Genomic DNA, 18,890 nt, shown 5'->3' on the forward strand with positions numbered 1-18,890 from the left:
CAGTAAAAGCAGGAACAGAGTCATTGGCCCCAATGCAGTCTATTTTTTCTTCTGAGGATGACAAATGTTCTAATACCACCTTGTACTTATAAAAGGACTGCTGATTTACAAATGCCAACATGTTCTCTTGCACAGGCTCTCTCTCTCTGGGAATATGTCAGATCAGTAAAACAGTCCCTTAACAATGAATGTATCTCAACTCCTTATTCTTGGAATAGTATCATGTCACAGAATGCAAGGTCATGGAGGGTGGAGAGTGGGTAGAAAGCGAGAACTCGAATTTGAGCTTTAGTTGTTCAAAATGAGCATACTTAGAAAGTGATGGAGCTGAGGAGATATCCTGAGACCAGACCACCCCTCCCACACACCTAACAAGCTAACCCCAGGGTTGATCTGGGAAACAAAAAACAAAAGCCTGCTTTTAGCCTAGACACACATCAGCTCAACTTAAAGATCTGTACCTTCTGAATGAAAGAACCAAAAGCTACAACACTCAGCCAACATCATGAATCGGAAAAAGCAGACGAAAAGTGAAAAAACCATAGAATCTTTCTACGGGGATAAGGACCAAAACACAAACACCAAAGAGGTTAGAGCTGAGACTGTACTTCCATCTGAAACCTCAGATGGGACTATGAATTTCTCGCAAGCACAACTAGATTACCTGGAACGTCTGAAGAAGGATATAAAAGAAAAACTGACCAATGATTTTAAAACTATAAAAAAAGAATTCACTGATGAGAACATCACCCTGAAAAAGAAAATTGAAGAAATGGAAAAGGAAGTTCAAAAATTAACTGGAGAGAATAATTCCCTAAAAGGAAGAGCTAATCAAATGGAAAAGGAAATCCAAAACCTAATTGGGAAAATTGATCAGATGGAAAAGGAAACCCAAAACCTAACTGGGAAAATTGGTCGAATGGAAAAAGAAGTACAAAAATTAAATGGAGAAAATAGCTCCTTAAAGGGAAAAATTGGTCAGATGGAAAAGGAGATGGAAAAGCTAACTGAAGAAAACACTACGATGAAGATTAGAATTGGGCAAGTAGAAACTAATGACTCAATGAGGCAACAAGAATCAGTCAAACAAAATCTAAAGAATGAAAAGATAGAAGAAAATCTAAAATATTTAATTGGAAAAACAACTGACCTGGAAAATAGATCCAGGAGAGAAAATCTAAGAATTATTGGCCTGCCAGAAACCCATGATGAAGAAAAGAGTCTGGACAATATCTTCCAGGAAATCATCAAGGAAAACTGTCCAGAAGTACTAGACTCAGAGGGCAAAATAGTCATCGAAAGAATCCACCGTTCCCCTCCCGAAAGGGATCCCAAACTCAAAACCCCAAGAAATATAGTTGCCAAATTCCAGAGCTATCAAGTGAAGGAGAAAATACTACAAGCAGCCAGAAAGAAACAATTCAAATATCAAGGACACACAGTCAGGATCACACAGGACCTTGCAACTTCTACATTAAAAGATCGAAAGAATTGGAACCCAATATTCCGTAAGGCAAAGGAGTTGGGACTTCAACCAAGGATCAACTACCCAGCAAAGTTCAGCATAACATTTCAGGCAAGGAGAAAGTCATTCAACGAAATAAGGGATTTCCAGAGCTTCCTGACCAAAACACCAGAACTCAATAGGCAATTTGATCTTCAAATGCAGGTCTCCAGAGAATCATAAAAAGGTAAACAGAGGGGAAAAAACAAAAACAAAAACTTGCTACTCAATTAGGGCAAACTGTTTACCTCCCTATAAGGGAAGATGATACCTGTTAATCTTGAGAACTGTGCAGCTATTATGATAAAAGGGATATATGTAGAGGGAACGGGCATAAAGTAAATGATGTCATGTCAAAAATATGATTTAAGTATGAGAAGGGAATGTAATAGGAGGTGTGGAAAGGGGGAAGCAGAAAATGGCAAATTATATCACAGGAAGAAGTACAAAACTATAGTAGAGGGAAGGAGGGGAGGGAGATGAGCATTGTTTGAGAGGTACTCTCATCTGATTTGTTCAAAGGAGGGAACAATAATCTTAAATAGATAAGCCTAACTAGCTCTATAGGTAGTAGGAGGGGAAGGGGGAAGAAAGGGGAGGGTGGCTAAAAGGGAGGAAAGAAGCAATAAGAGTAAAGGGGACTAAAAGGGAGGGGGGTCAAAAGAAGGAGGGGAAGGCTGCAGGAGGAGGGGGAGAAAAGTGAATACTATTGAGGAGGGGAAGGGAGACGGGAGAGCTAAAAGCACAAATGGTGGGAAAGAGGTTGGAGGGAAATACACAGATTGTAATCATAACTGTGAATGTGAATGGATTGAACTCTCCCATAAAACGGAGACGGATAGCAGAATGGATTAAAAGCCATAATCCAACAATATGCTGCTTACAAGAAACACATTTGAAACGGGGGGATACACATAGGATAAAGGTCAAAGGATGGAGCAGAATATATTGTGCTTCAGCTCATGTAAGAAAGGCAGGAGTAGCAATCCTAATGTCAGACAAAGCAAAAGCAGAAATAGATCTAATCAAAAGGGATAAGGATGGAAACTATATCCTGCTAAAAGGCACCATAGACAATGAAGCAATATCATTACTAAACATGTATGCTCCAAGTGGTATAGCATCCAGATTCTTAGAGGAGAGGTTGGGGGAGTTGAAGGAAGAAATTGATAGCAAAACTATACTAGTGGGGGACCTCAACCTCCCCCTCTCTGAACTCGATAAATCCAACCTCAAAATAAACAAGAAAGAGGTTAAGGAGGTAAATAAAACTCTGGATAAGGTAGATATGATAGATCTTTGGAGAAAATTAAATGGGAATAGAAAGGAATATACTTTTTTCTCAGCGGTACATGGAACATTTACAAAAATTGACCATGTACTAGGACATAAAAATCTCACAATCCAGTGCAGAAAGGTAGAGATAATCAATGCATCCTTTTCAGATCATAATGCATTAAAAATTACATGTAATAAAAGGCCATGGAAAGAGAAACCAAAAATCAATTGGAAACTAAATAATCTAATTCTAAAGAAGGGTTGGGTTAAAGAAGAAATCATAGAAACAATCAACAATTTCATTCAAGAGAATGTCAATAGTGAGACAACATACCAAAACTTATGGGATACTGCAAAAGCAGTTATTAGGGGAAGTTTTATATCTCTGAATGCTTACATAAATAAAATAGAGAAAGAGGAGATCAATGACTTAGGCTTGCAGTTGAAAAAGCTAGAAAAAGAACAAATTGAAAATCCCCAAGTAAATACCAAATTAGAAATACTGAAAACCAAAGGAGAGATTAATAAAATTGAAATTAAGAAAACTATAGAATTAATAAATAAAACCAATAGTTGGTTTTATGAAAAAACTAATAAAATTGATAAACCTTTGGTCAATCTGATTAAAAAAAAGAAAGAAGAAAACCAAATTACTAATATTAAAAATGAAAAGGGTGAACTCACCTCCAATGAGGAGGAAATTAAAACAATAATTAGAAACTACTTTGCCCAACTTTATGCCCACAAATTCGATAATCTAAACGAGATGGATGAATATTTTAAAAAATACAAATTGCCCAGATTAACAGAAGAGGAAGTTGAATACTTAAACAACCCCATCTCAGAAAAAGAAATTGAACAAGCCATCAGTGAACTCCCTAGGAAAAAATCTCCAGGGCCAGATGGATTCACAAGTGAATTCTATCAAACATTTAAAGAACAGTTAATTCCAATACTACATACACTATTCTTGAAAATTGGGGAAGAAGGAGTCCTCCCAAATTCTTTCTATGATACAAATATGATTTTGATACCCAAACCAGGAAGAGACAAAACAGAGAAAGAAAATTATAGACCAATTTCCCTAATGAATATAGATGCAAAAATTTTAAATAAGATTCTAGCAAAACGAATACAGCATCTTATCACGAGATTAATACATTATGATCAGGTAGGATTCATACCAGGACTACAGGGCTGGTTCAATATTAGGAAAACTATTAGCATTATCGATCACATCAACAACAAAGCTAACAAAAACCACATGATTATCTCCATAGATGCAGAAAAAGCTTTTGACAAAATACAACATCCATTCCTACTAAAAACATTGGAGAATGTAGGAATAAAGGGAACTTTCCATAAAATAATAAGCAGTATCTATCTAAAACCTTCAGCAAGCATTATATGCAATGGGGATAAGCTAGATGCATTCCCAATAAGATCAGGGGTGAAACAAGGTTGTCCATTATCACCACTATTATTTAATATGGTACTAGAAATGTTAGCTGTAGCAATTAGACAAGATAAAGATATCCAAGGAATTAAAATAGCCAAAGAAGAAACTAAGTTATCACTCTTTGCAGATGATATGATGATTTACCTAGAGAATCCCAGAGATTCAAGTAAAAAATTACTAGAATTAATAAACAACTTTGACAAAGTTGCAGGGTACAAAATAAACCCACACAAATCTTCTGCATTCCTATATATTAGCAACAAAGTCCAACAGCAAGAGATAGAAAGAGAAATCCCATTTAAAGTTAGGGTAGACAGTATAAAATACTTAGGAGTCTACCTGCCAAAACAAACCCAGGGATTATATGAACACAATTACAAGACACTTTTTGCACAAATAAAGTCAGATTTAAGTAAGTGGAAAAACATTAGTTGCTCATGGGTAGGCCGTGCTAATATAATAAAAATGACAATTCTACCCAAATTAATATACTTATTTAGTGCCATACCAATTAAACTATCAGACAATTACTTTCTAGAGCTGGACAAAATAATATCAAAATTCATTTGGAAAAACAAAAGGTCCAGAATATCAAAGGGACTAATGAAAAGAAATGCTTGGGAAGGTGGCCTAGCGCTACCAGACCTCAAACTCTACTATAAAGCAGCAATTATCAAAACCACTTGGTATTGGCTAAGAAGCAGAGAGGTAGACAAGTGGAATAGACTTGGCACTCAAGATGCAATAGGCAAGGAATATAGCAACCTTCTGTTTGATAAACCCAAGGACCCCAGCTTCTGGGATAAGAACTCATTGTTTGACAAAAATCGCTGGGAAAACTGGATAACAGTGTGGCGGAAATTAGGCATAGACCCATACCTGACACCGTACACAAGAATAAAGTCCAAATGGGTACATGATTTAGGTATAAAAGATTGATACCATGAATAAACTGGAGAAGCAAGGAATAGTGTATTTATCAGATCTATGGAGAAGGGAAGAATTCTTTACTAAAGGAGAGATAGAATGCATTATGAAATGCAAAATGGATAACTTTGATTACATTAAACTGAGAAGTTTTTGCACAACCAAACCCAATGCAACCAAAATCCGGAGGGATGTAGTAAATTGGGAAAGAATTTTTACAGCTAAGCTCGGGAATAAAGGCCTCATTTCTAGAATATATAGAGAACTGATCCAAATGTATAATCATACAAGTCATTCCCCAATTGATAAATGGTCAAAGGATATGAACAGGCAATTTTCAGAGGAAGAAATTAAAGCTATCTATAATCATATGAAAAAATACTCTAAATCACTATTGGTTAGAGAGATGCAAATCAAAACAACTCTGAGGTACCACATCACACCTATAAGATTGGCAAACATGACACAACAAGAAAATGATAAATGCTGGAGAGGATGTGGGAAAGTTGGAACACTTATTCATTGTTGGTGGAGCTGCAAGCGCATCCAACCATTCTGGAGAGCAATTTGGAACTATGCCCAAAGGGCTACAAAAATGTGCATACCCTTTGACCCAGCAATATCGCTACTAGGACTATATCCCCAAGAGATCATAAAAATGGGAAAGGGTCCCACATGTACAAAAATATTTATAGCAGCACTCTATGTAGTTGCCAAAAACTGGAAGTCAAGGGGATGTCCATCAATTGGGGAATGGCTGAATAAATTATGGTATATGAATGTAATGGAGTACTATTGTGCCATAAGAAATGATGAACAAGAAGACTTCAGAGAGGCCTGGAAGGACTTATATGACCTGATACTGAGTGAAAGGAGCAGAACCAGGAGAACTTTATGCACAGCAACAACCACAGTGTGTGAGAGTTTTTTCTGGTAGACTTAGATTTTTGTAATAACACAAGAACTTCTTACCAAAAAAAAAAAAATCCCAATGGAGGATCTCAAGGCAAAATGCCTGCCACACTCAGAGAGAGAAATATGGAAGTCACTCACATATTGTAGCAGATCATGTTTGTGTATGTGTATGTGTTTGTGTATCATGTTCTGATTTGTTATACGATTTCTTTCATTTATCTTAGTCTGACTACATAGCATGACTATAGTGAAAATATACTCAATAGGAAAGTATATGTAGAATCTATACAGAATTGTATGCAGTCGTGGGGAGGGAGGGGGGTAGTGGGGAGTAGGTGGGGAGGGATAAAATCGCAATTGTATGGCAGTGATTGTTAAACATTACAAAATAAAAAAAAATTGTTCCTAAAAAAAAAAAAAAAAAAAAGAAAGTGATGGATCCATTATTTTTGAGAAAATAGATACAAGTTATTTGGAATGCACCAACGCAGCAACCTCAGCTATTCAAACACAATGAGAACCAAGAATTCAACTGAACCATTTTAAAGGACCTACTAGATGCAAGATAACATGCTAGATATTAGAGATAAAAAGACAAAAGGAAAACAATCTCTGGCCACAAAGAACTTTGATTCTACTGGGATGGAGAAGAGTGAGATGTGGGAGGAATAAGAAATAATAAAAAAGACTTCTGAGAACTTGGAAAAACAAAAAGGCCCATGTGCTTTAATTCATATTATTTGTTTTGTTTTACCTTTTGTGAAAGCCCATTAGGACCTCATCTAGACCAGGGCTTCTTAAACTTTTTCCACTTGTGACCCCTTCATTGCTTCTTAAACTATGGGTCTCAACCCCATATGGGGTCACGATCCACAGTTCTAGACCTTACTGCTTGTTTTGGGGTCAGTTATGGGCTTGGTTATCTGACTAGCCCATAGCAAATCAGAGAGGAAGACAAGGCGCAGCTGGAGACAGGCTGAGACACACTGAGAATATCAGGAAATATCAGTCAGCTGTGTTAAAACAAAAGTGGACATAGACAGGCCACTTGGAAAAAGCTCATGCAAGAATTCAAAAAGCATAAGAGTCTGGGGACATTTCATATAAAAACAAAACATCCAGTATCTTCTGACTGTCTAGCCCCTGAGGCCACCATTGTGTTATAGCACAGTGTAACCACTGCTGATACCAGATGTTACATGGGTACCCACATAACGTAAACTGACCTAAAATAAAGGCCTCCCATATGTAGAGCTGATCCTTTGTTAAAGCATCTATGGAAAGACACATACAAGAAGTAAGTGGGAAAAGAAGTTGTGGGTGAGTGGTGATCTCTTCCAATGAAAGGACACCCACAGTATTGTGATCCCAGACCCATTGAAGAAGAATATTATAATGAATTGAAGTTATCAAGATATTGTTCTATTATGCAGTGTGTCTTCTATTTAAATAGGCAAGGATGTTTATACTCTGTTTTTGGAAGGATTCTCATAAAAATCAAGATTACTTTTTTAAAACACTAAGTACTTAATGGAGGACATGGTAATTTTCATTTAATGGAAAATATCTCATTTTTTGATGATGCCAACCATATTAACTCCTCATAGACAGGCAGGGTGTCACAAGGGCTAATCTGTTATTTAAGAAGTAATCCCTAGAGATAAATTTATTTTTAACAAAAACTGGTAGCTTCCTCTGAATCTCAATAGGTTTAAGTAAAATAGATGGTTTCTCCTTACAATGAGAAAAGAATAACTATTTATGAGATTGTAAACCCTAATTTAGATCAGGAATTCTTAACATTTTTGTGTCGTGGATCTGTTTGTTGCTCTGTTGAAGCACACAGACCCCTTCTTCGAATAAAGTTTTTAAATGCATAAAATAAAATACATAGATTTACAAAGGAAACCAATTATATTTAAATACAGTTATCAATTTTTTTTAAAAGGTTCACAGATCCCTAGTTAAGAAAACTTAAAATTTAAATCAACGAGACTCATGGCCTACAATGTCACTTCAGGTCGTGTTATTACCTGCCACAATACTTGGTGTTTTCAAGTTTTGCAAAGTACATTTAAGGAGAATATAGACTATTTCAATGATGACAATGATGGTGATAAAACTATAATAATCTATAAAGTGCCTGGTTTTTACAAACTGTGTTACAAATGTCATCTCATTTTATCCTCACAACAGCCCTGAGAGGCAAGTCTGATGGTTATTCCCATTTTACAGCTGGGGAAACTGAGGCTGTGTGAGGCTAAATGAGTTGTTGAAGGTCACATGGTTGGGAAATATCTTCAGCAGAATTGGAATTCAGATTTTCTCAACTCCAGATTCTCCTGAGTGGGGAGCTTTGCTATAATATATGCTTTTTTTTTTAATTAGGGGGAGTTTGTTGCCTGCCTCCTTTCCTTGTTACGACAGATGACAGACAGACATTATCAACAGCTTCTTGATGGCTTCAACACAAAAGAAGAACTAAGGGTAAGTGACTCTTGACTTTTCTTTTCTCTCCTCAGTGTCTCTCTTTGTTCTCTCTTTTCCCTTTATAATTAAAGCAATATTGTTTATACTTGCTGATTTTAAAATCTGAGTTGTTTCTCAGCAGGTGAGGAGAGGAGTATCTAATCAATAGGGTAGACTTTTTAATTTACATTGGCTCTTGGGGTTTCTGGGAGTTGAGTGAAACAACTCCTTCTTGTTTCAGTGAAGTGGCCTTAGTAGCACTTGTCCTTGCTAGGAAGTTATAGACAGGACAAGCTAAAGAAAAAGTCTTCTTTCTTTCAAACAAGCGACTATGGACCACAGTATTATTGGCAAGTTCCAGAGCCCTCTCTCAGGAGTAATTTCATATCCTTTGCCACCTAAGGTCTAATCAATATGATGTCAGCCTGACAGTTTGACATTAAACACCACAAATTTCAAGTTGGTACAAAAAAGCAGTCTTTATATGTGACTTGGGCAATATTCCAGTTTTTCTCCTAATGTCCACTAAAGCCTTGTAGGCTCACTTTAGTGACCAGAGCTGTTGGCAATTTTCTGCCCTTCTTACATTCATTTCACCGTTCTGTTACCTGTCCTTATTTGTCTAGGTAAGTCAATATGGCAGATTGACAAATACTCTACTTGTTGAAGGATTAAATACTCTGGTCTACCTTGGCAGTGGAGAGACCTGCCAAATATTAGAGAAGGAAAGAAAGGGCTTTTCAACTCATGTGGTAGGGAAGGGAGCAAAAAGCAAAATATGGCATCTTATCTGTTCAGAACAAGCACATCCCCTTACCCTCAAGAATGCATTTTGAATTTGTGCTGAGAAAGGGCACTAGACCTGTATCTCTCATTTCTGATACTGTGGATTAACAGATATTTGGTTGTCTACAGAATCTTCTAGGGATATCTTGCTGTTTGGGAGTTCTTGACTAATGCAGCACAAACCCTGTTAGGATAATGCTTGATACAGAGACTGCTAAAGGATGCACAAAGCAAGACATGTGTGTGCATGTGTATTTCCCCTGAGGCTAGAGTCAAGTATTGAACATGTGAATTTCAGATATGCTTCTGGAAACATGGAAATCTGAATTTCTCAGATGAAGATGACTGTACAGCGGTATTCTTTGAATTCCTAATCTGTAACATTATTTGTGCTAACAAAGTTATAAGCTCCATGAAGATGTCGAGAGTACAGGAATTTATTAAGCACCTATTACATACCGACAACTCTGCTAAGTGGGCAGGACACAAAGAAGGGCAAAAACCGTCTCAGCTATCAAGGAGCTCATGTTGTAATGGGAAAAACAACAGGCAAACCACTTTGTGCAAACAAGATTATAAGCAAGATAAACAAGTTAATCTCAAAGGGAAGGCAGAAGCATTAAGGGGGACTAGAAAAGCCTTCTTGCAGATGATGGTATTTGAACTGAAACTTCAAAGAAGTCACAAGGCATAGATGAGGAGAGAGAATTCCAGGTATAAGGTACAGCCAGTCAAAGCACTGAGATAAGGAGGAGATTTTGTCTTATCTAAGCGTTATACCTCTTCTAGTGCCTAGAAGAGTGTGCTGTAGATAGTAGGAATTTCATGTTTGATGAATTGAATTGCTTTTGTTAAACTACATTTTAATGGAAGAAAGATATACCTGTGTATTTTTATCAATCCATGAGAAATTTATTTGTTTTAATAATAATAGCTAGCATTTGTATTAGCACTTTAAGGTTGCAGTTATGCATGTGTACGTGAAAATCTCATTTTATCCTGACAACAACCATTTAAGGTAGATGCTGCCATTACCACCATCTTCCTGATTAGGCGTGCTGACGCTGAGAAAGGACGAATGTCATCTTAGGGCTTCCTGGCCAGTTCCAGCCTTCTAGTATGCTACCATCTTACTGCCTGGTTATGATGTTCCAAGCAATGGGTTAAGTTTGGGGCATGTAAGGGCAAAAGTTAATAGTTCCTATTCCCAAGAAACTGATGTTCCAGCAAGGAAAGCAATAGGTACAGGTATAGATATATATTAGACATGCAAAGCAGATACATAGTAACCATAGATGAGAAGGCACTAATAGCCCTGGAAGGGTAGGAGAGATAGATAAGGGAAGGCTTCTGATAGCAGTGATGTTGGAATTGATTCTTGAAGGGACACTGAGGTTCAGAGGGCTGGAGGGGGAGCCTTCCAGACATGTGCCAGTGCAAAGGCATAGACCTGGGAAATGGAGTATTAGAACAGCAATTTGGACAATATGGTGGTATTGTAGAGTGTATGAGAGAGAGGGAGGGAGGGAGGGAGGGAGGTGGGAGAAGAAAGGGTTGGGGCAAATGCATAAGAAGACTGGTAAGATAGGATGCAATTATGAAGAGCTTTAAATGCCAAACAGAGAAATATGTATTTGATTCTTGAAATGAGAGAGCCAATGGAATTTTAGTAGGAAGGTGGCACTGTCTAACCTGTGTGTACTTTCAGAAAAATCACTTTTATGGCTCTTTGGAGAACAGAATGGAATGTGAAGAGACTTGAGATAGGGAGACCAAATAGGAGACTGTGACAATAGTTATAGCAAAAGTTGATACAAGGCTGACCTAGGATGGTGACTGCTATGATATGTGTCAAGAAAAGGTGAGGTAGGTGAGAAATACTGTACAGATGAAAACAAAAAGATTTGACAACAATATGTGGGATGAGAGTAAGAACTTGAGAATGATGCTGACAATACAAACCAAAGTGAGTGAAAGGATGTGATGCTTTTGATAGGAACAGGAAAGTTCAGAAGGGTCACTTTTTGAGAAAATAAAATGAATTCAATTTTTTGAACATGTTGAGTGTGAGAGAGCTACGAAGCATCCAGTTTGGAATATCCAATATCCAATTGCTTTTTTTCAGACAAGTTTAGGAAAGAGCCTGGGCTCGAAATATATAAATCAGGGAGTCATCTAGATGAAAATGTTAATTAAGTTATGGAAATTGATGAGGTCACCAAGTGGAAGAATATATAGAGAAAAGAGAGGATCGCCCAATGGAACTTTGTGGGTACATACACAGTTAGTGATACGGATGAGGACCCAGAAAAGGAAACTGTGAAGGAGCAGTCAGAAAGATAAGAAGACAACCAAGAGAGCATTTTGATGCAAACCTAGAACAGAAAGAATGGTCAGAAAGAGAAGGTGGATAACAGTATCACAACTTACAGAGAAGTCAAGAAGGATGAGAATTGGGAAAAGGTCATTAGGTTTGGCATTTAAGAGATTGCTGGTAACCCTGGAGAGAGCAGTTTCAGTTGCATGATGAGATCAGCAGACAGATTGTCAAAGGTTTATAAGTACAATAGAAAATTCTTTTACATATTTCTATAGACTTGGAATGATATTGAAAATAGCAGCAAAGCATAAGTTGAAAGAAATGACCAAGTAGACCAGGATATTGCTTTTGAATGCTTTAACATGCCCACTAACAAGAATAGTGTATGTTACAAGATCTGAATAAAAGTATGCACTTTTCTCATTCCAGGTAACCAATAGAACTTTCTCCAAAAACAGATTGTGATGATTTCTTCCTCAATGATAATTTACACGTACATCTAGGAGAAATCTACAAAAGTGGTGTACATGCCTTAACCATTTGTATCGTAACTCCTGTGTAGGTTTGCAGCAGAGAATAAAAAAAATGAAAAAAATCTATTAAATACATAGCAACCCTGATGGTTACAGCCATTTTCACTGGGAATGATGGAGATATTTACCAAGTATTTCTGAGAAATGAACACTCACAACTAGTCAATAGTAGTTGTGGGAACCCAGTACGTTGACAGTAATAAAATTGGAAGTTCTTATTAAGTTATGGGAAAATGTAAGTTAGAGATTTTGAAAGTTAAATGCAGATTCTATAGCAAAAATTATTCCTGCTACATGTGTATGGGAAAAAAGCCTAGGAGTTTTAGTGGATTTTAATATCATTAGGAATCAATAATATATGTCATGGCTGCCAAAAAATACTAATGCGATCTTTTAGTCTCCATTGAGAAGGTCATATGATCCAGAATGAGAGAGGTTATAATTTCTGTATGTACTCTGCTCTGTAGTGACTGCATATGGAATATGGTACTCAGTGCAACCAACATGTCATATTTCATGAAGAATATTGATAGTTTAGAACAGAGGTGGGAACCTGCAACTTAAAGGCCACATTTGGCCCTCTGCATCCTTGACTGCAGCCCTTTGATTAAGTCCAGACTTCACAGAACAAATTCCCTTAATTAAAGGATTTGGTCAGTAAAACTTGGACTCAATTGAACAGCCCCACCAAAGGGCCTAGAAGGCCTCATGTGGTCTCAAGGCTACAAGTTACCCACCCTTGGTAGAAGATATCTAGAATGGGATAACCAAAATGGTGCAAGGGACAGTAGATCATGTCATAAGATCAGTTAAAGAAACTGGGAATTTAATTAGGAAAATTGAATATTTGGGGTGGGGGAAGAATGGGGAAAATCGTGAAAGCTGTCTTCAAGTATCTGAAAAGTTTGAATATGGATATCACGTGGTTATCATATATTCTACTTTGGCCCAAAGGGTAGAAAGAGGGACAGTGGATAGAAATAGCAGAGGTATGGGTCAAAGTTCAATTTTCCTAAGGTTTAGAGCTATCCAAAAGTAGAATATGTTGCTTTAGGTGGTTAGGGGTTCCCCATCACTGGAAGTGTTCAAACAGAAGCTGAGTGACCAGTTGTTGCTATTGTAGAGGGGATTCCTGCGAAGGTATAAGTCGGAGCCAGATGTCCTCCTACATCCCTTCCCGCTGTGAGATTCTGTGATGTCGTAATATTAGTTTCTCTCATGTGGTTATTATTAACAAGTAATGCAGAGACAGGATAACAAAGATGTTGAGCTCTCAAGCCAAAAAGACACTAAGGAATCTAAAGAAGTATTGTCCAACTTACAAACTCACTGTATTCTAAAAGTTTCAAAAATTCAATAGGAATTTAGTGAACGTAGGCTATGAGTCAGATTCTATGTCACATGCTGGGAATACGAAGACATAAGTGAGACAGTCCCAGCCCTCAAGGAATTACTTTTGTGTAGCTTGTTTATTTAGGATCCAAAATGCATTTTCCCATAAAAAGAGTGGTGATGAAGTCTGCAAACCAATCCATGAAATTCCACTTAACCTTTGAGGTAGTTAAAATACTTTAAGACTTCTATGAGAATTTAGTAATGTGGAGGAAGAGAATTCCAAGGTAAAAGTCATGGGCAAGAGAAATGGAACATTAGGAATCTCAAATAGGACAGTATGTCTGCACCATGAATGTATTAGAGAGTGGTCTTTTGAAATATTAGTGTGAGGCATTGTACTTTTGAATTGGAGGCAACTTGGTGGCACAGTGGATAAGAGTACCAGATCCGAAGTCAGAAAGACTCACCTTTGTGAGTTCAAATCTGGCCTCAGACACTTACTAGCTGTGGGATCCTTTTTGCCTCCGTTTCTTCATCTGCAAAATAACCGGGAGAAGAAAATGGCAAACCCTTCCAGTATCTTTGCCAAGAAAACCTCAAATGGGGTCATGGAGAGTTAGTTGGACATGACTTTGAATTGAACTATAGTGGGAAAAAATACTGCCATGATAACTGTTATTAAACACATACTAAGCAAAACCTAGAGAAAATAAAATTAAATAAGGAATGGCCTAAACTTTATTTTCTTGAATACTAATACTTGAGGAAAGGTAGACAATTCGAAGAGGATGAGGAAGTAATTGAGACTTGTGGAGTGAATGTAAAGGAGATTGGGAGACACTTGCAAGGGATGTAGAGGTTAATGGCATTGATTCTTTTGTCTAATTAAATTTCACAACTATCAGCTTTTGCTTGAAATAGGTGTATTGCCAGCACTATCCTTGTGCTTCTTGCCTTTAAATAGGGGCTTTTCTTTTTTTCAAAGACTGAGGGGAAAGAGAAAAGATAAATTCTTAAAGCTATTTAGCAAGAATTAGAAGAAGAAAGAAGGTAGGAGGTGAGGAGTAGAGGAAGAAGATTGCCTAAAGTGATAGGTCTGAAGCACCTAAAATGGGGAAATACAACAAATATTGAACAACCACATGTAATAACATGTGAGGACAGTGCGGGGCATTGAAAAGTGTGCTACACTGAGAGGTAGAAGACATGAGTAGGAGTCTTGGCTCTTTCACTCAGCAGCTATGTGACTTTGAACAAATCACTTCACTGAGTCTTGGTTTCCTCATCTGTAAAGTGATGAGATGGCACTGGATGATCTTTAGGGTCCCTTTCATGTATAAACCTATAGATCTTATGTATAGGATCTCCAGCAGGGGGAAAAGTGGATAGGGATGAAGATGATGATGTTGACAACAACGACACTAATAAAATGCAATTATATAGGTATTTAAGGCTTGTGGATCACTTTACGTATATTATCTCATTTAACAAGATACAGAAAAAGATACTTGGTGGCAATGGTTCCCCATTTTGGTTATTACGCAGGTTTAGTGAAGACAGAGAAGCTGAGTGGCCTTGTGATTGGTTAAGGGAACACAAAGGCAATGTGTGGCCCATTGCTGGTAACTTGTGTTTATTACAAGTGAAATGACTCTAGTCTTTTTTTCACTATACAATAATGGTAAATTGAAATCAGTTTTTTGTATACTCTGAATATCTAAAGTAATTTATTAGCCTAAATATAATTTGAAAGCTAACTGACTATAATAAATGCAAATTGAGAATTGCTTTTTGATTATTTGCTTCATGGCATGTTCATGCTACTGTTTCCTCACCTACTGTAAATAATTAGAAGCTGATTTTCCTTAAGCTCCTTATTTGCAAAGTTAGACATATCAAATAAATAATTGAATTCTTCCAGTGTATAAGATTTAGGGTTTCTGTAAACTGCAAAGGCATCTTTAAAATATCTTGATATGCTTTACAGGAAAAATGGTAATGACTGTGCAAAAAAAGAAAAAAAAACAGGAATCCCTATATAAAAACCCTAGAGTGTTAGCGTAACTAAAAATTGCCATCACAGCAGAATAAAGTCAAACTAAGGTCCTTGTAGCTGGAAATTGTTCTTTCTGTTTACTAATGTTAACTCTCCCAGTTTAGAGACTTTTAGCTGCCAGTGTGGCTGAAATGAATATTAAGATAATACAGAGATCAGTAGGTATTAAACCATCACTTGAAATTATAATTAATTCTGCCTTATATGAACTTGGGTGGTCTTATCTTTTTCCAGGGTTCATCAGAGAACTACAGTCTTCTGAGTTTTGTTTCCCAATATTTGGGAAACATCTGTGGGGGGGATAAAATCTTAATTTTATGGCAGTGATTGTAAAACATTAAAAAATAATAATAATAAAATTAAATTAAAAAAAAAAGAAAAGAAAAATCTGAAAAAAAAATATTTGGGAAACATCATTTGACTGCTGTCAGGGAAGTAAGACTCAGAGGATAGACTTTCTTAGCAGTAAGTCTTATAGGCCAACTCTGTCCCTGGAGAGTACCAGATCTGTGGTTTAACTAAATCCCCAATACAGCAAAGCATTTTGTAATAGGGCTTAACTGTATTAGAGCCCTTACAAAATGCATTTGTTTCAATGCTGGTTTTTCTGATGTTTAGTATTCAAAGCCACAAAAAGCTTTTCTAGTTCAGTAGCTATGAAAACACTTTTGAGATTCTAGGCAAATTGCAGAAGCCATTTCCAATAAGTATTCTGAAGGCCACAAATATTATGTGGCAAAATGAGAGCTGCATGAATGAAGACATAAAAGATTCATGTGTTGGTCACAAATAATGACATAAGTAAATTATTTGACCACAGTTCAGATGGATCAATTGATATCTTTAGAAGCTAGATGTGTAAGTCAACTCTGGTCAGCAATACAGAAGGGAAATATGAAGGATGACAGTGATATTTCAGTCTAATAGAATTATATATCTCTAAGCTGCCCAAGAAGCCCCATATAATACTTGAGGGCCCAGCAGATAGAAGGGTCCCAGGAGGACTATCTGAACATATATAGGAACTCCCATGGTAGGCCCCTACTTACTCATTGAAAACCTTGAGAGTGCAGGCATTTACAGCATGTCATCAGAAGCCTAGGACTATGAAACACTGCATTTAGAGAAGAGAACTGGTAGTTATCCACTTACTTTAGATCAGTGTTTCTGCTTATTAAGTGTTAATCAGCCATAAGGCTGTAGTTTTTCTGCAGTAATGGTAAGAATGGTAACTAGTAGTAAGGCGCCACCTTCTCCATTTTTTCAAACACAAAATACTACCAAATAGTATGTAAATTACATTTTCTTGGGGTCAAAATTTCCAGCAATGGCACTGACTCCCTCTCCCACATTTTGAATGATTTAACAGACTTGTTGATGGGATCAAGAAGTAATAGTAATTCCTTTTATTATTTCCTAGCTTTTCCCAACAAGGAAGCTTACTATATGACTCAGTATTACACTGCCAGTTCTGGGTTTCCTTGGAAGTACTGCTTGGGATCAGTGTGTGTAACTGTGGCTCTTGATATTCTTACGTTATGGAATTCTGGCTCATGGAATTCTAAATCTCATTTCAACTAATTATGCTACGCTATTATATGGGGAGGAAAATACCAGTCTCCCTCACTTGGCTGTAGGTGTTGGTAAATTTCTATCTGTTCATTTGGGGTTTGTATTAGTCTCATTTATTTTCAAAAAAATTCTAATTTGGCAAGGTAATAGCTAATTCAGGGACTTGAGAAATGACTGTTCTATGCATAAATCAAAATATACTAATGCCTACAAAGTACACAAAGTCATTGCTCAGGATCCATAGCCATTTTAAAAATACTTTTCAGCTTGGCTAGAATATGTTCAACACTATTTTACTCTATTGATGCACACAGTTTGTTAGTTGTACATTGTTAATTTGAGTATTTTCTCTGGGCCTTTCCATAGCCTGGTGCCTGTTAAGTTTAGACAGATAGGCACCATCTAAACCAGCACCTTCCATGGACACTTTGAAGTTCACTGTTTGTTAACTGTGAAACCACATGATAATAAAGAATGTTTGCTACGTACCTGTCAGATCCCAGTGGTACATACATCTTTTGATATCATTTCAGAATATGTTGCTCATTTGAGTATTATATAGAGAAATCTTTAATTTTACATTTTGGAAATGAAGGAACTGAAGTTCATAGAGGTCAAAGATTTGCCCAAAGTTATATGATAAACAAATGGCAAATGCTGAACTAGAAGTCAGTGTTCTCACTGATCCTTTAAAATGTTCCGCTCCAGCCTTCGGCTGTAGTCACATCTAGGTTTCATCAAGTCTTCTGACGAGGTTTCTCATGAAAACCTTATGGCTAAGCTGAAGAAATATGGGCTAAATGATGCTACAGGAAGGTTAATTTGTAGCTGGTTGAACAATTATACCCAAGTAATCTTTGATTCATGGATTGAAGTCAAAGTGCCAGGGAGCCTTTAAGTCACATGCTATGGGGCCCTGACCTATTAAACTGTTTTCTTAATGATTTAAGACTTAGAAAGTATGCTGATCAAAGTTGCGTATGACATGAAAATAGAAAGAGAGAACATCTATAGCTTATATGCTATATAACAAAAATGGAATTTAAAAAGATCTCAACAGGTTGAAATAAAAGGTCAAATATAAAAGATGAAACAGTTCAGGTTACTCTGAGGATTTGCTACTTGGGTTCACAAAATCAATTGCTCAGATGTCAGAAGGAAGAGGTGTGACTTAGCAGCTGTTTATGTGAAAAAGATTTAGGGATTTTAGTTGACTGCCAGATCAATGAATCAGTAATGCGATGTGATTGCCAAAAGAAAAAAAGTAAGTATTAGGCAGCATTAATTAAAATGTATGATGTCTCAAGCAAAGGATACAAAGGAAAAAAATATGCTATATTCTTCCTTATCAGGTCACACTTGGTGAATCATGTTGGGTTATAGTTACTGCAGTTTGAAAGGGATAGGGACAAGCTCAATGATATTCGCTGAAGAGGGTAGCCAATATAGGACCTTGAAAACATGATCATGTAATGATGATAGCAGTAGCTAACATTTATGCTATTGCGAGTAAAATTCTGAGAGACAGAGTCCTGCTTATGATTAATCAATTTATTAGATAGGCTAGCAATAACTGATAAATTGAGATCATTGATCTCTCTTTGTGATCAAAAGACAGAAGGTGAATGTCTCAGGCCTCTTTAAAATCCATCTGTTTTCCTGACAGTACATCACCAGGTTTTCCCCTGATAATCCTGATTGGTGCACATTTTATGAGGAGGTAGGCTAAGTGTTCT

The 18,890-nt window shown here is 36.9% G+C and overlaps 1 protein-coding gene across 7 annotated transcripts in view; it reads left to right on the plus strand.

The window, feature by feature from the left end:
- Positions 1-18,890, plus strand: part of DOCK4 (dedicator of cytokinesis 4) — a 537,022-nt gene that overhangs the window by 412,186 nt on the left and 105,946 nt on the right. For all 7 annotated transcript variants that reach the window (XM_072653018.1, XM_072653019.1, XM_072653025.1 and 4 more), the window contains one exon: positions 8,472-8,570. In XM_072653018.1, coding sequence (XP_072509119.1) covers positions 8,472-8,570 — 99 coding nt within the window. The remainder of the gene's footprint in view (positions 1-8,471; positions 8,571-18,890) is intronic.

Source organism: Notamacropus eugenii, chromosome 3, assembly GCF_028372415.1.
Source record: "Notamacropus eugenii isolate mMacEug1 chromosome 3, mMacEug1.pri_v2, whole genome shotgun sequence".
NCBI classification, from domain to species: Eukaryota; Metazoa; Chordata; class Mammalia; order Diprotodontia; family Macropodidae; genus Notamacropus; species Notamacropus eugenii.